The sequence below is a fragment of the Heterocephalus glaber genome, unplaced genomic scaffold (assembly GCF_053883595.1).
Source record: "Heterocephalus glaber isolate CG9 unplaced genomic scaffold, H.glaber_assembly_v1.0 deba00001781, whole genome shotgun sequence".
In the NCBI taxonomy this organism is placed as follows: domain Eukaryota; kingdom Metazoa; phylum Chordata; class Mammalia; order Rodentia; family Bathyergidae; genus Heterocephalus; species Heterocephalus glaber.
The window spans coordinates 1,793,050-1,810,887 of record NW_028258467.1 but is presented as its reverse complement, the minus strand read 5'-3'; the positions used below and the strand labels follow the sequence as shown (position 1 = coordinate 1,810,887).

Below are 17,838 nucleotides of genomic sequence, written 5' to 3'. Positions count from 1 at the left end.
TGGGCATGGCCGCAGAGGCGCCAGGAAGTGATAGGGGAGGGAGAGTCCCAGGGCTGCGCCGTCACGTGGGCCTCGGGCGCAGCCATGGCTCCGGAAGTGACGCGACGGTTGCCCGGCGTCCGTTGCTAAGCGACGCGTGGCGTGCCCTGAGCGTGGCTGGCTGCAACCTGAGGCGGGAAGCGCGAGCTGGGGCGCCATGGCCAGAGGTACAGGCGCGTGGTGGGTTGGCAGAAGTCCGGGATGTCAGGGGTCTCAGGGCTCCTTGGGGCAGCAGCCACGGTGTGCAGGACCCCTTTCCCGGCCATAGGTCAGAGTCCCGGTCAGGTTCACCTGCTTGGCCGCTGTCCCTCAGAGGCCTGTGCGCCCTGGCCGCGGCCACGCTTGTAAAGACAGTGGGTCTTGGTGCCCTGCCGGTGCCCAGGGCCAGACCTTCAGCCTCGATGCCACTCCCGCAGCGTGGCAGCACCCGTTCCTCAACGTCTTCAGATACTTCAGTGTGGACGAGTGGAAGCGGTCCAGCAAGGAGGGCGATGTGGCTGTGGTGATAGTACTGATTACTTTCTCCCCTGGATGGGCGCTGCATCTGGGTGCTCCTTGCTCAACTGTTGCCTACACTCTGCTCTCTCTCCAGGACAAGACCCTGAAGAGCTCTGTATATCAAATCCGGGGCTCTATCTCTGCCAGTAACTATATCCAGCTTTCCAGAACCAGCACCCAGTCCCTGGGGCTAACTGGACGGTACCTATATGTACTCTTCCAGCCCCTGCCCACCAAGCATTTTGTCATCCATCTGGATGTGGCCACCCAGGTGCGGTCCTTGGGATGGGGCTGTGTTCCTACCCACATGCCTGCCACTCCCTCCTCACAACGTGGCTCTGCCCCTGCAGGACAGCGAAGTCATCCGAGTGTCTTTCTCCAATCTCTTCAAGGAGTTCAAGTCCTCAGCCACGTGGCTTCAATTCCCCTTTGTCTTTGAGACTAGGACATCCAAGAGAGGTGACACCGAAATGGGCCTTGCATGGTTGAGGAAGGCCAGCTGTTAGCCAGAGTGGGGTAGTACAGGACCAGTTGGGCTTCTGTGATCCAATGGGCAGGTGGAGGCAGGACTCAATGTGGCAGCTGTGGAATGGGGCTTCAGGGAGATGGGCACTGATGTGGAGGTCTGTCTTGCAGACCTGGCAGGGATGGTCCCCCTGGGTGCCCGCTGGACCTGCCTGCAGCTTGACTTGCATGATATCCTGCTAGTCTACCTGAGCCGGTGTTATGGCCACCTCAAGAGTGTTAGGTTGTGTGCCAACCTGCTGGTCAGGAACCTCTACACCAGTGACCTGAGCTTTGATCCTGGTGAGAGCCATACCCTATTCCAGTCTGTATGTCCATCCCAGATTCTCTGCCTGAGCGCTGTTTGAGTTCTGGTTTGATGTCACTGGAGGGTGGGGCCCCTGGCTCTGGAGGCAGAAGTTGGGGAGGGAGGTAGCTAAACTGACTTAGAGCAACTCTTGCTCTTTACAGCTGTCACTGTAACTGAGGCCCAGCGAACAAAACTGCCCATCACCCCTGTTCCTCGAGAAATGGCCTTCCCAGTGCCAAAGGGGGAAAGCTGGCATGACCACTACATTCACATCCGGTGAGTGGCTCTGCCCCTCCCAAGGGAGTCTCTAAGGTGGCAGGAAGGCAAGTCACCAGATGCTGACTCTCCATCCATCAAGGTTTCCAAGTGACAACCCACAGGTACCTCCTGAGCCAGTTCTGAAGAACAGCTCCCCTCCTGCAGCAGGTAGGTCTGTGGCCCTGCAGGGTGCAAGGAGCTCCTTGGGAGTAGGGAGGACCGGAAGGGGACCTGGCGGTATGGGGCCTGCATCTGGCAAATACCTGAGGCACCTGTGGACAAACACAGGCACTAGAACTGGATAATTGGTTGGTTGTCTATTCTCTGTCTATGCTCTGTGGTGGTCTATGGTCTGGATAGTTAGTTGGTTGTCTGTGACCGGGACAAGGCTGGGTGGCATGATGAACAGTTGCTGTGGTGTAGCTTCTGCAGGGAGCAAGGCAGAGCACCTGGTCTCCCACCCCTGCAGCACCCTCATGGGTGTCTCTGCTCTGCTTAGCCAGTCACTGGGGCTCTTTGCTCTATTACAGTCTCCCTGGAGCCTGTGCCACAGCTTCCTTCTCCCCTAGTGTCCCTCAGCAAGCCCATGCAGTACAGCGTGTCCCCTGTGGTCCAGATGCCCAGCCCCACAACTGTGAGTACCCCCTGATAGGGCCAGGAAATGGCAACCCCAGGGTGCTGATGGACACTTGTTCCCCTGCAGTCTCTCCCAGCCTCCTCTGCACCCAAGCTCCTTCCGGAAGTCAGCCAGTCCTGCATGTACTCAGAGGGGTCCAGCCTAGGTGGCCTCAGTGTCTGTAGCCGAGATCCTTCAGCCTGGGTGGAGACCTCTGATGTACACTCTGTGGTCAGTGGCAGCCACATGCCCGGCCACAAGTCTACTGGCATGCCTGTGGCCCTCAAGGATGCTGGCTCTCAAAAGGTGAGTCCCCATCCTAGGGCAGGATGAGGATGGGCAAGGTAGGGTGAAGGGCTGCCCCATCTGGCCCACCCCGAGCTGCCTTCAGGACAGACAGGCCTCTAATACCTCTTCTCACATAGCCTCTCAGCAGAAATCAAAGCTTTTAAGAGGTAGCTTGGGGCAAGAATCCCTTCTGAGAGAGTAAAGAAGGGCTTGTTTCTGCAACTCTGAGGGATACTCCAGCCTGATGTGGTCTTTTTGGGGCAGGACATAGGGTTCCTTGAGGGTCTGGCATTATCAGGAAACCAGCTTCCCATGAGAGAACCTCTGATAAGAATGACCTAGAACACTGGCAAGAGCTTACCACTGAGCCACAGCTCCACTCTAGGCAGTACAGCATGGGGTGGGCAGAGGCAGCCTGTGGTGGGGCTGTGCCCTTCTAGGATCTCACTATGTATTTTCCTCTTTTAGCACTTCCTCCTAGACCCAGTACTGAGGCTCAAGGGGATCATCGGCTTTGGGGGCCACAGCACCAAATGGGTGAGGGTCCAGTGGCTCTTTGGATGGTTCTCATGGCACAGTATTAGCGTTGAATATGTGGAGGGGGACAGATTCCCAGCCACCTTGGTGTCAGGGTCCCTTTACCCCCTGCAGACTCTGCTGGCTTCCCTCTGGTCCTCAGACTCTGTCTTGCCCTCACCTGCTCAATCCTTTCCTGGGCACATGGGGGGCCTAAGGTCATAAGTGTCCCCTGTTCCTTTGGCATAGCCTGACAGGCAGTAGCTGGGCTCAAGTGTTCCAAAGACCCAAGAGCTCTGACTCACTTCTGGGAATTGAACTCGGGTCCTTGCGCTTGTGCAGCAGGAGGTGAAACCCCTGGCCCTCTAACTCACTTCTTTTTTTTTTTTTTTTGGTACCGGGGATTGAACTCGGGACCTTGCGCTTGCGAGGCAGGTGCCAGAACCACCGAGCTAAATCCCCGGCCCCTCTAACTCACTTCTTTAGAGCTACCACAAAGGTGGTCCCTGTGATTCAGACCAGCTTTGTGGGGCACAGGCACAGTGTGGTGGGTGAGGTGGGCCTTCTAAGGAAAAACCCTTATTAGAGAAAGCAGTATTTCCTTCCTGCACCTCACTGACCCTGGGCCGGGTCTCCTGCTAACCAGACCAAGTTTCTGGGATTGGAGGCAGGGTCTGGAAGATGTGCGCATGTGTCAGCTATCCCCTTGGTGGCCATGTCCCATCAACTTATGTACCTGTGACGTAGGGAAGGTGTGCACACATGTATGCTGGGTTTTCACCCCAAACCCCCAGCTAAGTAGGAGGTGAAGGTTCTGCTGGTGACCTTAGACACGGCCCTTACGAACCAGGCCCTGTGGACCAAGGATGGGGCAGCTGTGGCTTACCCCTGCCATGCAGTCATCGTCGTGTTGCACATCTCCACTGGAGAGCAGCGTTTCGTCCTTGGCCACACAGACAAGGTGAGTGCCATCAGTGCCTGATGGGGAGGGAACCTGTAGGTCACGCACCCTTCTCCACATTGTGCCTCCCCAGGTGTCCGCCTTGGCGCTGGATGGGAACAACTTGCTGTTGGCCTCGGCTCAAGTGCAGCCCCCCAGCGTGGTACGGCTCTGGGACTTCCTGACAGGACGGTGCTTGTCCCTCTTCCGGAGCCCGATGTGTGCTGTCTGCTCCCTTAGGTGGGCACAGGACTTCACCTGGTTCTGGGCAGCTTTGGGGGGCGGGGTAAGTGCAGCTGACTTCCTTGTCCTGTCCACAGCTTCTCCAGCAGTGCGGCTCTTCTCTACGGTGTCGGCAAGGACCACCAGGGGAGAACGGTAATGATCTTGTCCTGGAGAGGAGCAGGCAGCTGTGACCATAGTCTTTGTTTTCTGAAGTCTGTCTTGGTTTTAAAATAACATACTTTTTTTGTTTAAAAAAGAAAGAAAGAAAGAAAAAGCACAGTGGTGTGCCAGTAGTCACAGCACTTGGGAGGCTGAGGCAGGAGGATCCCTGGAACCAGAAATTCAAGGCCAGCCTGGTCAGGATAGCTAGACTCCATCTCCAAAACAAGTCCAGTGACAGAAAACAATGGTTCCCCTCTTCTGCCTCCTTCCTGGTAGGGAATCCTGTGGTCCTGACAATGTATGTTCTGGGCTTTGGGACTCTGGGGAACCTGTGGCTGCTTCATGAAAAGATGCCATAGTGAGTGGTTCACTTTTCATCCCTGGCACAACTGGCGTCATTTTAAGTCAGTAAGCAATTCACCTATCCTCTCTTGTCATATGTTGTACCTTGAGATGGGCTGTGTTATCGGGGAATCACACTCAGGGTCTTTACACTGAGCTACATCCCTAGTCGTTTTTTTTTTTGGTACCTGGGATCGAACTTGGGACCTTGTGCTTTTGAGGCAGGTGGCGGAACCACTGAGCTAAATCCCTGGCCCCCTAGTCTTTTTTAAAATTTTTACTTTGAGACAGGGTCTCACTAAGTCACTAAGCTGTCCAGGCTGAACTTGATCTTGTGATCCTCCTGCCACAGCCTCCCAGAGTACTAAGACTACAGACATGTGCCATCACACCCAGCTAAGATGCCCCCCCTCGTCCCGCCCCATACCAGGGATCAAATGCAGGGCCTTGCACTTATGAGGCAGGCACAGCGCCACTGAGCTAAATCCCTGGCCCCAGAGGTATGTGTTTTTATGAGAGTCAGTGGCTCCTCCCAAGTACTGAAGTGTCCCAGCATTTCACGTTGCCAATACCTCTTGCTTTATTATCCATTCTTCTATTTGTGGGTCAGGTTTTACTTTTTGTTTCTTCTTATGAGGTTGCAGTGTCTAGCCAGGCTTATCTCTGAGGAAGTCCCAGAGTCAGCCACATATCAGGGCCAGTGTGTTGCAGGGCCTGATCTCCCCACTCAGCAACCCAACTGCTCAGAGGCTGAGTTCTGCGTGAGAGAAATGCTATTGCCTATTAGGGTTCACCTGGGCCTCACTGAATCAGGCAGGGTAGGAAGAGGGCTTGCAGGTCAGCATCTGTGGCCAAAAACCTGGGTTTGTTGCAGGTGGTGATGGCATGGGGCACTGACCAGGTGAGCCTTGGTGGCGAGGTGGTAGCTCTTGCAAAGGTGCACGCTGACTTTGATATCCAGACCTTTCGGGTTTCCCTTTTGGATGATACCAGGTGACAGGGCTGGTCCATGGTGCTGAACGGGATCTAAGCCTTGAGCCCCTCTACTCCTCAGTGTACTCACTCCTCTGCACCTCCTGCAGGATGGCGTCATGTGGGTGGGGCAGCATACGGCTGTGGCGGCTGCGTGATGGGACGTTGCGTTCTTGCCCCGTGGACCTGGGGGAGCACTGTGCACTGGAGCTCAATGACCTCGCTTTTTCACAGGCCCTGGATAGCCACCAGGTGCCCTCCATCCACACTCTGTGAGCCCCTGCCCTTCCCTACCACTTGCTGCCCAGCCCACCCTGTGCCCCCAGAGCCTTGCCTCACCTTTCATCTCCCTGTGCAGTTATGTGTGCAGCCTCAATGGCCACATCCTGGAGATTGACCCCCAGCACATGGCTGTGCGATGCATCTACTGCCTGCTGCCCACAGGGGTCCCAAGTGACTCCCTCCCCAGAAAGCAGTCCTTCAGTGCAGGTAGGGGGGCTCCTGTTCTAGGGGTAGGTGGCATCACCTTGAGGCACTGATGCCCAGGCTTCCTAGGTCCTGGCATTACCATCAGCAGCCTCAGTGTCTCTCCAACTACGTGTGCTGTGGGCTCTGAGGATGGTTACCTGCGACTCTGGCCTCTGGACTTCTCCTCGGTGCTCCTGGAGGCAGGTGAGCCCTCGAGTGTGTACCCTGTCACAGGGATGGGTGAGAGCCATTGGAGAGCCTGTGCTGCATGGGGGGCTGGCCATGTCCTTTGGCTCTGTCTTCATCAGTGCCACTGAAGACTGGCATCACAGGAGGGCACAAGGTGGCAGCTGGTGGGCAAGGCACTGATAAGGGCCTGGGTTAGGTTTAGGAGTGGCCCTCTGGAGGGAGCTGTTTCTCCCAGCCTGTAGGTAGTCTGGTGCCCTTGGCAAGAAGGGGATGGGTTGCCTGTGTCTTGGAGGCCTCAGTGCCCCAGAATGTAGAGAATCTGAGGTCAGCTCTGGTGACCAGTGGCCCCCAGAGGTTGCTGACATTGCTTTTCCCCAGAGCATGAAGGCCCCATCAGCTCAGTCTGTATCAGCCCAGATCGTCTCCGTGTGCTCTCCACCACCTCATCAAGCCACTTGGGCTTCCTGGACATCCCATCCCGAGAGTACACTGTGCTGGCACGCTCCCATATGGCCCCAGTGCTGGCGCTGTCCATGGAGCAGAGCCAGGGGCAGCTGGCCACTGTGTCCCTGGATCACACTGTCCATATCTGGGACCTGGCCAACCTGCAGCAGGTTGGAGAGGGGGCTGGGAACCCCTGAGGCCCTTTGTCCTTCCAGCCCCACTGCAGCTTCTACCTTCTGCTCTGTCCTCCAGCTGTATGACTTCACATCTTGTGATGAGACTCCCTGTGCCGTCATCTTCCAACCAACATGGCCAGCTGTCTTCTGTGGCTTCAGCAGTGGAACCATGCGTGCCTTTAGCCTGGAGAGTGCTAGGGTCTTGGTGGAACACACGTGCGTCCCCAGCACAGAGGCCTATGGTGGAAGAGGGTGGTCTGTGGGATCCCTGGGTGGAAAGCATCTGCAGCTAAGCCAGTACTGCCTACAGCCCTGCCTGTGTGGCTCCATGGGCTGAGATCAGTGGGCATCCTCACGTGTGCTGCAGGTGTCATAGAGGAGCCATCATTGGCCTGCTGGTTACCCCTGATGGCAACTTCCTATTCAGCTCCTGCTCTCAGGGCTCCCTGGTTCAGTACAGCTGCGCCAACTCTCAGTGCCACGTCCTCCGTGTAGCACGTCAGGCCCCTCAAGCCCCTCAGGCTGGTCTCAAGGTACTAGGCAACCAGTGCTGAGACACTTGAGGCCCACATGGTACTGGGTGCTATCTCCCTAGCCTTATATTCATACCCCTGGAGAGGGTTTTGTTTTAGGGTTCATAAGTACCTCTCATCCAGTGATCAGTGAGGATCTGCCTGCCTTGCCCCAAGAGGAGGTGGGCAGCCTGAGCACCGGGTGGGGTTAGGCTTGGCCAGAGAGCATCTGCCTCTTCCTGTGGCCACTGTAACTTGGGCCTGCCAAGTAGTCCCTTGGTTGTCCCTCCTGGGCCCCACAAGGACTCCCAACTTTGCTCATAGTGCCTGGTGTCTGGCTGTATCTTAGATCTCATGTCTGAGCCCTATGGCCTCTGAAGGAGTACCACACCCTTTCCTGCTGATGTTTCCCAGACATGGGGGTAGGGTAGGGCAGCACTTCCTCAGGCTACCCATTGTACTGTGGTGCCACCTTTCTGCCTGCTGACCTGATGCCCTGTGCTACCACAGCCAACATGGTGTGCCAGGATGCCCAACCACACCCCAACACCCTAGCAGTCAGCAGAGATAGCCGCCTGCTGGCCTTTGTAGGCCCCTCCAAGTACACAGTGACAGTCATGGACTCAGCCTCTCTAGATGAAGTGAGTCTGTGGGATATCCTGGGTCCAGTGATTCTTTCCTTGGCCAGGTGTGGAGTGCAAGGGGGTCCAGGGAGCAAGTAGGCAGCTGTAGTCACTCAGTAGCAGGCTCAGGGCACCATCATACCTCATTCGTGGATGCAGAGAGCTCGTCAACCAAGTAGGGGTGCTAGAACTGGCCTTGCTGTCCTTGGGACAGGCACCCTCCTGTACAATGAAGGTGGTACCCATGCACCCAGGTGGGTGCCCAGAGGCTGCCTCCTTCCCTGGCTTTAGTTGGTGTCAGCCTTGCTTGGAGCTCAGAGCCAAAGGTCATTTTTCACCCTAGCTGCTGCGGGTCAACATTAGTACTCTGGACCTCGCCAGAGGCTGCCTGGACTCAGCTGTGGCCATCTGCTTTGGCCCTACATCCCCAGGCCACCTACTTGTGTCCACGTCATCCAACAAAGTTATGGTACTGGATGCTATGTCAGGACGCACTGTCCGGGAGGTGAGCCCTGGGACTGTGGGCCACTGGCATGCCCTCCCTTCCCTCTGTTCCTGCAGCCCCTCCAGCCAAGGGGGCTGTAGCTGTACTGTGAGGAGGGGAGACCCACAGGCTGCCTGCTGCCCACTACAGGGCATTTTCCAAGAATGGTTCATTGCAGCTGTCTAGTGCCCGCCCTGTGGCTTGTGCCTCCCTTGCTCTCAACAAGGGTGCCTCTTTTTTGCTGGTGGCCTCTGGCCAGGCCATTGAAGTCTGGGAGTACTCAACACAGTCTGACCCCAGCTGCCAGGTATGTCTGGTGGGCAGGCAGGCAGCTCTGGTGCTTGATCCTTGGATGCCCGGGGCGGGGGGGGGGGCAATGGGCACAGCTAGCAATGCTTGCAGGGCAAAGAGGGCAGAGAGTTAGACCTCAGCACCATCTGTGTTTGCCAAGGCCTAATGCTATGTGGGGCTTCTTAGTCCTTGGTCCATCAGGGTCCTAGGAGCACACAGCAGGATGCCCTGTGTGAAACAGCCACATTTCCCCTAGGTGTACATCGGTCACTCAGAGCCCGTGAAGGCTGTGGCCTTCAGCCCTGACCAGCAGCAGGTCCTCAGTGTGGGTGATGCCATCTTCCTCTGGGATGTACTGGCCACCCCTGAGAGGCAAGTATCTGGCCTTGATTGTGTCCACCTGGGTCTCTTGCTGGCCCCCTGATATCCTTCTCATTGCCTCCAGTAACTGAAGCATTGCCAGGGCCTCCCCAACCCATGAGGCTGGTGAGTGGTCTGGGTGTGGCTGGAAGGGGAGGGTGTGGAGACATGGCAGGTTATAATGCCAGGTGGAGGGGGCACCACTCCTTTTCCCATGTCTCAGATGCCCATAACCACTGTAGAGGCTGGCCTCCCTGAAAGATTCTGCCATCCCCAGCCTGAGTTCCACATAGCTCCTTCCACCTCCAGGCCCAGGCACAAGACAGCTGGAGGGTGTCATGTCTGGGGTCAGGGGGCTTCCCCAGCAGCAGGTGTCCATGGCATCCCAGGTGTCCACAGCCCAGCTAGACATCCACTTCAGGCCCCCCAAGGGCAGTGATGGTGAGAGGCAGGGTCCTGGGGTTCCTGGGAGGGTCTAAGTGCCATGTACAGTGCTTCTGGGGTGTGGGATATAGGGGACTAGGCAGTGTGGGCCCCTCTTCTTTTTCTTCTTGCTGTCCCCCTGCCCCAGGCACATTCTCCACATCAGAAGAGCAAGGATGCTGTGAGGAGAACCACCACCCCACAGTGCTCCAAAAGTCCCCAGGCCCACCCGTGTTTGTGGAGAAGGACCCCAGTGGGGCTGGAGACAGGGCCTGGGGGGCTGTCAGTGTCAGTGGCTCCTGGCGGCACCACAGGCAGCCCATTAAGCAGGGAAGAATTTTGTGTGGGGCAGGGTCTCTGGAAGGTGACAAGCTGTTCTGAGTCCTGTGGCCTTTCTTTTCCCTGCCAGGTGCCTGGAGTACCAGGAAAGTAAAAGCCCAGACCTCTATCCGCCCAGATTCCTACAAGCACTTCACTGCTCTCTATAAGGCCTTCATACTGGCCAAGGTTGGCTACACTCCACTCTGTGGGAAAGGGGGTTTTATGGAGCCCTCCTCCCCAGTGAAAATGAGCCCTCTCAGAGTTCCTGTCCCAAGATCTCCTTGGGACTGCTACTGGTCGTTGGAGACTTGTTCTCAGAGAGCACCTCTTCCTCTGTCCTGTACCCACACTTCCTCCATCTTGTGGCACCCAGACTGGACTTGAGGGATCTGCTGCCCCACCTCTACCTCTCGCTGGCTGATGCCTCTTCTCATCTCAGGCTTCAAGTGCATCAAGCTTTGCAGCACCCCCAACACCTCTCTGTCTGCACCCCCAGCTCAGACCCCTGCTGGCCTAGGTGTGCCCTGAAGCAGCTGGCATGGGTGGGATTTGGGGCCTAGGCAGCTGTGCTGGACACAGCACCCTGGGTCTGCTTTCTGCCCTCCAGCTGGTGGTGAGCAGCTGCACCTGAAGGCTGTGGTGGGTTACAATGGGAATGGGCGGGCCAACATGGTCTGGAGGCCTGACACAGGTAGGTCAAGGAGTTCTCATCAGAAGAATACAGGGCAGGGACAAGCTGCCTGTCCCAAGCTAGACTTTCATGGGTAAAGAAGCTCTGGCTGTCAGCAGGAATGCCCCAGGGTGAGTGGGGGAGAGATTGATACAGAGTGCTCCCCATAATGCCTTTGGCATTCAGCCCATATCCCAAGGATCTGTGTGGCTTTAGCAGTGATAGGGAGGACATACCCCAGGGAGGTTGGTGCCTTCTCTACCTGCAGGCTTCTTCACCTATACATGTGGCCGCCTGGCAGTGGTAGAAGACCTGCATTCTGGAGCCCAGCAGCACTGGCTCAGCCACCCTGAGGAGATTTCCACACTGGCCCTCAGCCATAATGCCCAGGTACCTGGCCTCATCTACTCTTGTCTACACCCAGGTCTATGGTACACAGCAGAGCCTGGTTCTCACCAAGGACAGTGAGAGAGACATGATCCCAGCCTCTTCTTCACCCAGAGCCACAGCTTCCCCACTGACTACTCACTCACCTCACACCCACCAGGTCCTGGCCTCTGCGTCTTGCTGTGGCAGCAGTGCTGCCCTCTGCCAGATCCGCCTCTGGGATGTGCTTGGAGGTCTCTGCCAGCAGCTCATCTCCCATCATAACGGCGCAGTGCAGGCCCTGGCCTTCTCACCAGATGATGCATTCCTTGTAACACTGGGTCAGTGGGCAGGGATTGGCAGAAGGGGGGGCTTCCTGGACTCCTGGACTCCTGTTGCCTGATAGGGCTGCCCATGGATCCCTAGGGGACTACAATGACCACACCCTTGGCCTGTGGAGCATGGCTACCTATGAACTTGTGTCATCTACCTGCCTTCTGGAGCCCATGCATGGCCTGGCCTTCAACCCCTGGGACACAGGCGAGCTCACTTGCGTGGGCCTAGGTGCCATCACCTTCTGGTTTCTGCAGCAGTATGGGGCAGACATCAGCCTCCAGGTGCCAGGATTTTGGCTTGGTGTTCAATCCCACAGGTGATTTTCGAGGTGGAGTCTGACAGGGCTCCTGGGATATTGCTGACCAACAGTCACCCTCCTGCCCTGCCAGGTCCACCGAGAGACAGTCCCTGAGGAAGTGGGTGTGGCCGAGCTGACCTCACTCTGCTATGGGGCTGCCCCCCTACTCTACTGTGGCTCTAGCTCCGGCCAGATCTGCGTCTGGGACATAGGTGCTGGCTGCTGCTTCCTGGTCTGGGCGGCAGATGATGGCGAAATTGGTGGGTCCCAAATGTAGCCCCTGGCCCCTTGTGAGTGCAGGTGCTAGACATCTCCCTGGGAGCTGTGGTCCTGGGACAGGAGGCTGTCTGGGGATCACACCCACCCTGCCTCTACCCCCATCTCCCAGGGTTGTTGGTATGCTCAGGCTCCAGGCTGGTGAGTGGCAGCAATACAAGGTGGCTGCGCCTGTGGGCTGTGGAGGCTGTGTCTGAACTGCGACTCAAGGGCTCAGGCGCCAGATGAGCCACCAGAGGCCTGCTTGGCACCATCCCCAGAACATGGGATATAAGAGAGTTCTGGTGTCCTTAATGGGTCCCTCATGCTAGCACCTCTGCCACACAGTGCTACTATCAGCCCAGGGCTGCCCTTCAGATCTGTCACCAGCTGGGCTTCTCCTTGGAGACATACTTGGGCCTGACCTGAGCCCCATAGGCTGCAGGCTGAACTCAGGGACATGCTCAAAGCCCCTAGGTACTCCTAATGTGGGGGCTGTCACTGTTTGTGCTCATGAGACAGCCAGGCCCCAGACACGATGGCCATGGTTGCCCTGTCACTTGGCTCTTGACAATGCTACTCCGTCTCCCCAATTCAGGTCCAATTCTGTGTTCATGGAGCGTGAGCTGACCCTAGACGGGGCTGTGGTGAGTGCTAGCTTTGACAGTAGCGTGGACATGGGTGTTGTGGGCACCACAGCTGGCACACTGGTATATCAGCTGGGCTGAGGGGACCAGCACTCGCCTCATCAGTGGCCACAGGAGCAAGGTGAGGCCTTGGGCTGGGAGGGAGAATGCTAGAGGGGTTCCATCCTGGATGGGCAGGGGAGACTGGCAAGCATGTTTGGCCCCTTCCCCCAACCCCTGCCCTCTTTGTTGATCTGAGTCCACAGCTCAGTAGTGACCATCTGGGAGTCCCAGGGTGGGCCCTTGAGCACACTTGTCACATAGGTCCAGCTGGCATCTGTGTGAGGCAGTGGTCTGATGGTCTCAGTAAGGATTCTAGATCTTTCCTTTCTCTGTCTTACTTTTTCTTTTTTGGGGGTAGTGAGGATTGCACTGAGGACTTTCATACTAATCTATACCCTTCCTCCCTTTTGAGACAGCATCTCGCTAAGTCAATAAATTGCCCAGACCAAGCTCAAACCTGCAGTCCTCCTGCATCAGCCTCTCAGAATGCTGGTATGACAGGGCATGTGCCACCATGCCCAACTAACCTTACTTTCTTTTGTTGTGCTTGTTGAATACACCCTGTCATTTGTCCTGACAACTCCCATGGACTGAGGTCTAGGAGACAGGAGGTCAGACAGGTTCTAGCAGGTCTGGTGAGATCTGGTCAGTTTCTAGTCTGTTCTTATTGAGTCTAGTCAGGTTCTGGTTGTGTCTGGTCAGGTTCAGGCCAAGATCTGGTCGTGTCTGGTCAGGTCTGGTCAGATTCTGGTCAGGTTCTGATTCAGTATGAGTCAGGGTCTGGTCAGATCTGAGTCAGGTTCTGGTCTGATGTGGTCAGGGATTGTCAAGCCTGGTCAGGTTTGGTCAGATCTCTTTGGGTCTCAAAGGTTCTGGTGGGGTCTGTTTGGAGCTGGTCAGTTATATTTGGATTTGATTGGGGTTCTGATCATATCTTGTCAGGTTCTGGTTCTCAACATTTCTGAGGTTCTGGTCGGGTTCTGGTTGGGTCTGGTTAGATCCATTCAGGCCTTGGCAAGGTCAGTCAGTCCTGTAGCCACTTCAGAAGCAGCACACTGTCCTTGGTGAGAAGCATGGGGGCTCCTGGAAGGGGGCTGTCACCACCATGCATGTTGCAAGCAGGGCTCTGGTTCTGTTCTCTCTCTGCTGAGTTGCTGCAGACCTCCGGAGAGAAAATGGCCTTGGGAGCTACAGTTCCCAAGGCAGAGCCGGAACTAGAGCAGCAGGGTCAATACTTGTCCAGTTCTTGTCTTTTGTGGCTAGGTTCCTGAGCATCAGGTTAGTTCCTGGGGTGAGCCAGTGTGCTAGTGTTCTTCATCACTGGCTGCCTCTGACATGTACTTCAGAAGATGTCTGGGTCCCACTTCACTCTGGCTTATTGTATTTTTCTACTCATGGAGTCCTGCCTTCAGTAGGCATGAGACTCAAAGAGTTGGGTTTGTTTTGCCTTGTCTTTTCTCCTCCACCGCCTCCTCCTTCTCTCCCTTCTCCTCTTCTTCCTCCCCCCTCCCCTCTTTCTCTCTTTCTTCCTGTACTGGGTATTGAACCCAAGGCCTTCACACCATTAGCCCTTTATATTTTTATTTTTTATTTTATTTATTTATTTTTGAGACAGGGTATCACTCTAGTTTTGGATAGGCTTGAACTCACTATGTACTCCAGAGTGGCCTTGAACTTGCAATAATCCTCCCACCTCATCCTCCTGAGTGCTGGGATCACAAGCATGTGCCACCATGGTTGGCTTTTGTTTTTTGAGACAGAGTCTCATTAAATTGCCCAGGCTGGGCTTGAAGTTATGATCCTCCTGCTTCGGTCTTCTAGAGTGTTGGGATTACAAGCATGGGCCACTGTATCTGCTTCTTACTCCTTTTTAAAAAATCTATTTATTCAAAGATAAGGGCTGGGATGTAGCTCAGTGGTAGAGCATTTATTTGCCTACATGAAGCCCTAGGTTCAATACCAGCACTACCAAAAGAAAAAAAAAGGAATTATTTATTTGAAGATAAGGGTAGTTGTTAAATTTGAGTTTGAGATGGAGTGAGGGAGGAAGGGTTACTTTTCTGTGTGGTCACAGATTTACTGAGACATGATTTACAGACCACGTGCCTCATCCATTTAAAATGAGTGGTTTTTAGTGTCTTCAACAGAGTTGTGTGGCATCATCTCAGTCAATTTCAGAGCCCTCTTTATCACCTCAAAAGGAAACCCCCCGCCCTCTTTTTTTTTCTGGTACTAGGGATTGAACTTGGGACTTTGTGCTTGCAAGGCAAGCGGTGGAACCACTGAGCTAAATCCAGGCTGGAAACTCCTATTTATCGAGCAACCACTCCCCATTTCTGATCCCCTCACTCCTGACAACCACTCATTGGCTTTCTGTCTCCGTGGGTTTATTCCTTTGGGCAGTTCACATGAATGGGTCCTATGCTGTGTGGTCTCTGTTTTCCAGGTTCATCCGGCACCAGCATATTCTTTTTTTTCTTTTTTTAGTGCTGCTATTGAGCCCAGGCTTTAGCATGCTAGGCAATCACTCTAAGCACTCTACCTCTGAACTGCATCCCAGCCCTGAATTATCTTCCTAAAATGAAATGCACCATGAGTTCACACTTGCATTTGAAATTGTAATTCAATGCTGGGCCTTTTCACTGAGCCTCAGTGGCGCACAGCACATGCACTTCCTTTCTCCAAAAATCTGTGATTTTCAGTGATACCTACATGATGTCATATCTCCTTCCTCCCGTGACAAACATTCAACCTTAGGGAAAACCATGAGGCCACCAGTATCATAACCACTGAACTCAGCTGGGGGTGCCTTTGTGTTTTTCCCTATAGTCTGCTGAAGACACTTAGTTACTTATTATGTTTCAGATTCTGCCACCTAGCCCTTCCACAGAGGCCCATGTCCCACTGGCTGGTGGGTCCCACTATTTCTGGTGGTCTGTTTCTTTACATCACCTGGAGGTCTCTAGGCCAAATGGGCTGGGGCAGGAAACAAGTGCTCTGTATGGACAAGCTGGCCTTGGCAGCTGGGGTAGAAAAGGCCTTGCTAAAGGTCCCTTCAACCCAGTGGGGTCCCCACAGGTGAATGAGGTGGTCTTCAGCCCTGGCGAGTCATATTGTGCCACCTGTGGAGAGGACGGGAGTGTGAGGGTGTGGTCCTTGGCCAGCATGGAGCTGGTAATCCAGTTCCAGGTGCTGAACCAGGTATGTGGGAGTGGGTTGGTCAGGGCTCCCTCTGGCCTCAGCTTTGGGGCTGGTGCCCTATCACCCCTTCCTGGGCAGTGCTGAGGTTTTGCCACCACGGGTCCCCAGAGCTCTCTCTGCCTTGCATGGAGCCCCCCATCCTGTGGACATCCAGAGCAGCAGCAGGTGGTGGCAGGCTACAGTGATGGCACACTGCGTGTCTTCAGCATCTCCTGTACCACAATGAAGCTCAAGATGCACCCCCACCAGGCTGCAGTGACAGCCGTTGCCTTCTCCACTGATGGTGAGGAGCTGGGGGTATGGAGGGTGACCACATCAGACGTCCAGGCTGGGGCTGGGCTCACAGGCCCGGTCCTTGCCCGGCCCAGGTCAGACCATCCTCTCTGGAGACAAGGACGGGCTTGTGGCAGTGAGCCGCCCCCACACAAGAATGACCTTCTGTGTGCTGAACGACCACCAGGATGCCCCAAACTCTGCCATCCAGGGCACACACAAAGAGGTGAAGCATCCTCAAGAGCTGGTAGAGAGGGGCCTGGGGTGAGGCCAGGTAGGATGGTGGGCACCTTGGGGCAAGAGGTACCCATAATCCTCAACCCTCAGTATAGAGACCTAGGAGTAGAGGGCGAAGACCTGTGGCTGGCTGCCAGTGAGGACCAGAGAGTCAGTGTCTGGGCCTCCAACTGGTCAAGGAACCACTGTGAACTCCTGGACTGGCTGAGCTTCCCGGCACCTGCTGCTTTGGAGGTAAGTGTCCAGTGGTACATGGGTGGTGACCATGCCTGCCCACCCCACCACAGCATGCTGCACTCCTCTGCAGACCTCAGGCCTCCCGCCACCCTCCCTCGCCACCTTCTGCCCTTGGGACCTGGCGCTAGTGGTATGTGTGGGCCTCGGCACACGTGAAGAGGTGGTCTTCTACAGTCTCCGCCAGAAGCAGGTGTGTGTATCCACCTGCTTGGTGCTAGCAGCCCTAGTGTCCAGGGCTTTGCAGCCCGGGGTCAGGGGCTGTGAGAACCTGAGTTGTACTCCAAGCAGGAGCCTCCATTGGAGGTCCCAAGCCTCATCCTCACTGTCCACAGGTGGTAGTGAAGATACTGCTACCCTTCTTTGCCATGTCCCTGAGCCTATCCCCGGGGCCCTGCCTCATGGCTGTCGGGTTTTCTGGTAAGTGCTGGTGGATGTGAATTCCGACCTGCCTTAGGTGGGGCCTGAGCCAGCTTAGCTGCATCCCCCCAGACACACACTTTACCTCTGTGCCTCAGGCTCCTTGTCCACAAGGGGGTATAAGAAGATGCCTGCTCCAGAGAGTGCTCAGGCTCAGGAGATAAGGTGGGGGAACACCCCGCACAGCACTGGCTGGGATCTGAGTGGGAGAAGGTAGTGGCACCAGGGAGGACTTAGGTAGCCCAGTCACTGGGCCAGAGGAGCTCAAGTGTGGGACTGCAGCAGGCCTCTAACAGTACTGGTTGCCTACACCTACACCATGTCCAGCCAGGGACAGAGAGGGAAAGAGCAGGGGACCCTGCAACATACCTCCTGACCCTCCCACCTATGCCCTTTGCCCACAGGGTGCACACTGAGCCTGGTGGACTGCACATCAGGGACCACCCAAGATTTTGCTGGCCATGATGATGTGGTGCACCTGTGCAGGTTCACCCCATCGGGCAGGCTGCTCTTCACAGTGGCCCACAGTGAGGTCCTGGTGTGGGAGGTCCAGAGCCCTTGAGCTGCAGTGGACCTGCTTCCCCGGTGCCCCAACAGGCCTGCTGGGCCCTGGGGCAGAGAAGCCAGTGTGGATGGTGGCATGTTGGGCAGAGATGCGTGGGACAGGGCTCTTAAATCGTCAGGGCTCATCTGTCTTGAATTCTGGTGACCTGAGAGGACTTAAGGGACTTGAGGGTATAACTCGGGTAGAGCATGTGTTTGGCACAGAAAAAAAAATCAGAATACCTGTTGGGTTTTTACTTAAGGGTTTTTTAATGTTTCTACTTTGTACAGTTTAAAATAAACGTAGACATTTATTGTATTTTGCTACATTGTTTTATTATGATCCTATCATTGC

General features: G+C 55.5%; 1 protein-coding gene across 1 annotated transcript; it reads left to right on the top strand.

The window, feature by feature from the left end:
- Window positions 1-140: 140 nt before the first annotated feature.
- On the top strand, window positions 141-17,802 carry Wdr90 (WD repeat domain 90). Its single transcript, XM_087202797.1, is given in 42 exon segments — window positions 141-206; window positions 456-808; window positions 888-996; window positions 1,174-1,344; window positions 1,513-1,627; window positions 1,710-1,777; window positions 2,140-2,243; window positions 2,313-2,531; window positions 2,982-3,050; window positions 3,880-3,990; window positions 4,064-4,209; window positions 4,290-4,347; window positions 5,573-5,691; window positions 5,781-5,942; window positions 6,029-6,159; window positions 6,226-6,342; window positions 6,706-6,941; window positions 7,024-7,202; window positions 7,315-7,445; window positions 7,970-8,100; window positions 8,426-8,668; window positions 8,671-8,873; window positions 9,114-9,257; window positions 9,259-9,343; window positions 9,544-9,658; window positions 9,789-9,962; window positions 10,050-10,147; window positions 10,541-10,652; window positions 10,900-11,021; window positions 11,179-11,338; window positions 11,424-11,614; window positions 11,723-11,891; window positions 12,020-12,128; window positions 12,482-12,592; window positions 12,594-12,654; window positions 15,654-15,776; window positions 15,885-16,059; window positions 16,145-16,275; window positions 16,377-16,520; window positions 16,594-16,713; window positions 16,856-16,940; window positions 17,345-17,802. Coding segments are annotated over 42 exon segments (5,772 nt in total). The 5' UTR covers window positions 141-196; the 3' UTR covers window positions 17,503-17,802.
- The last annotated feature ends 36 nt before the right edge of the window (window positions 17,803-17,838 follow it).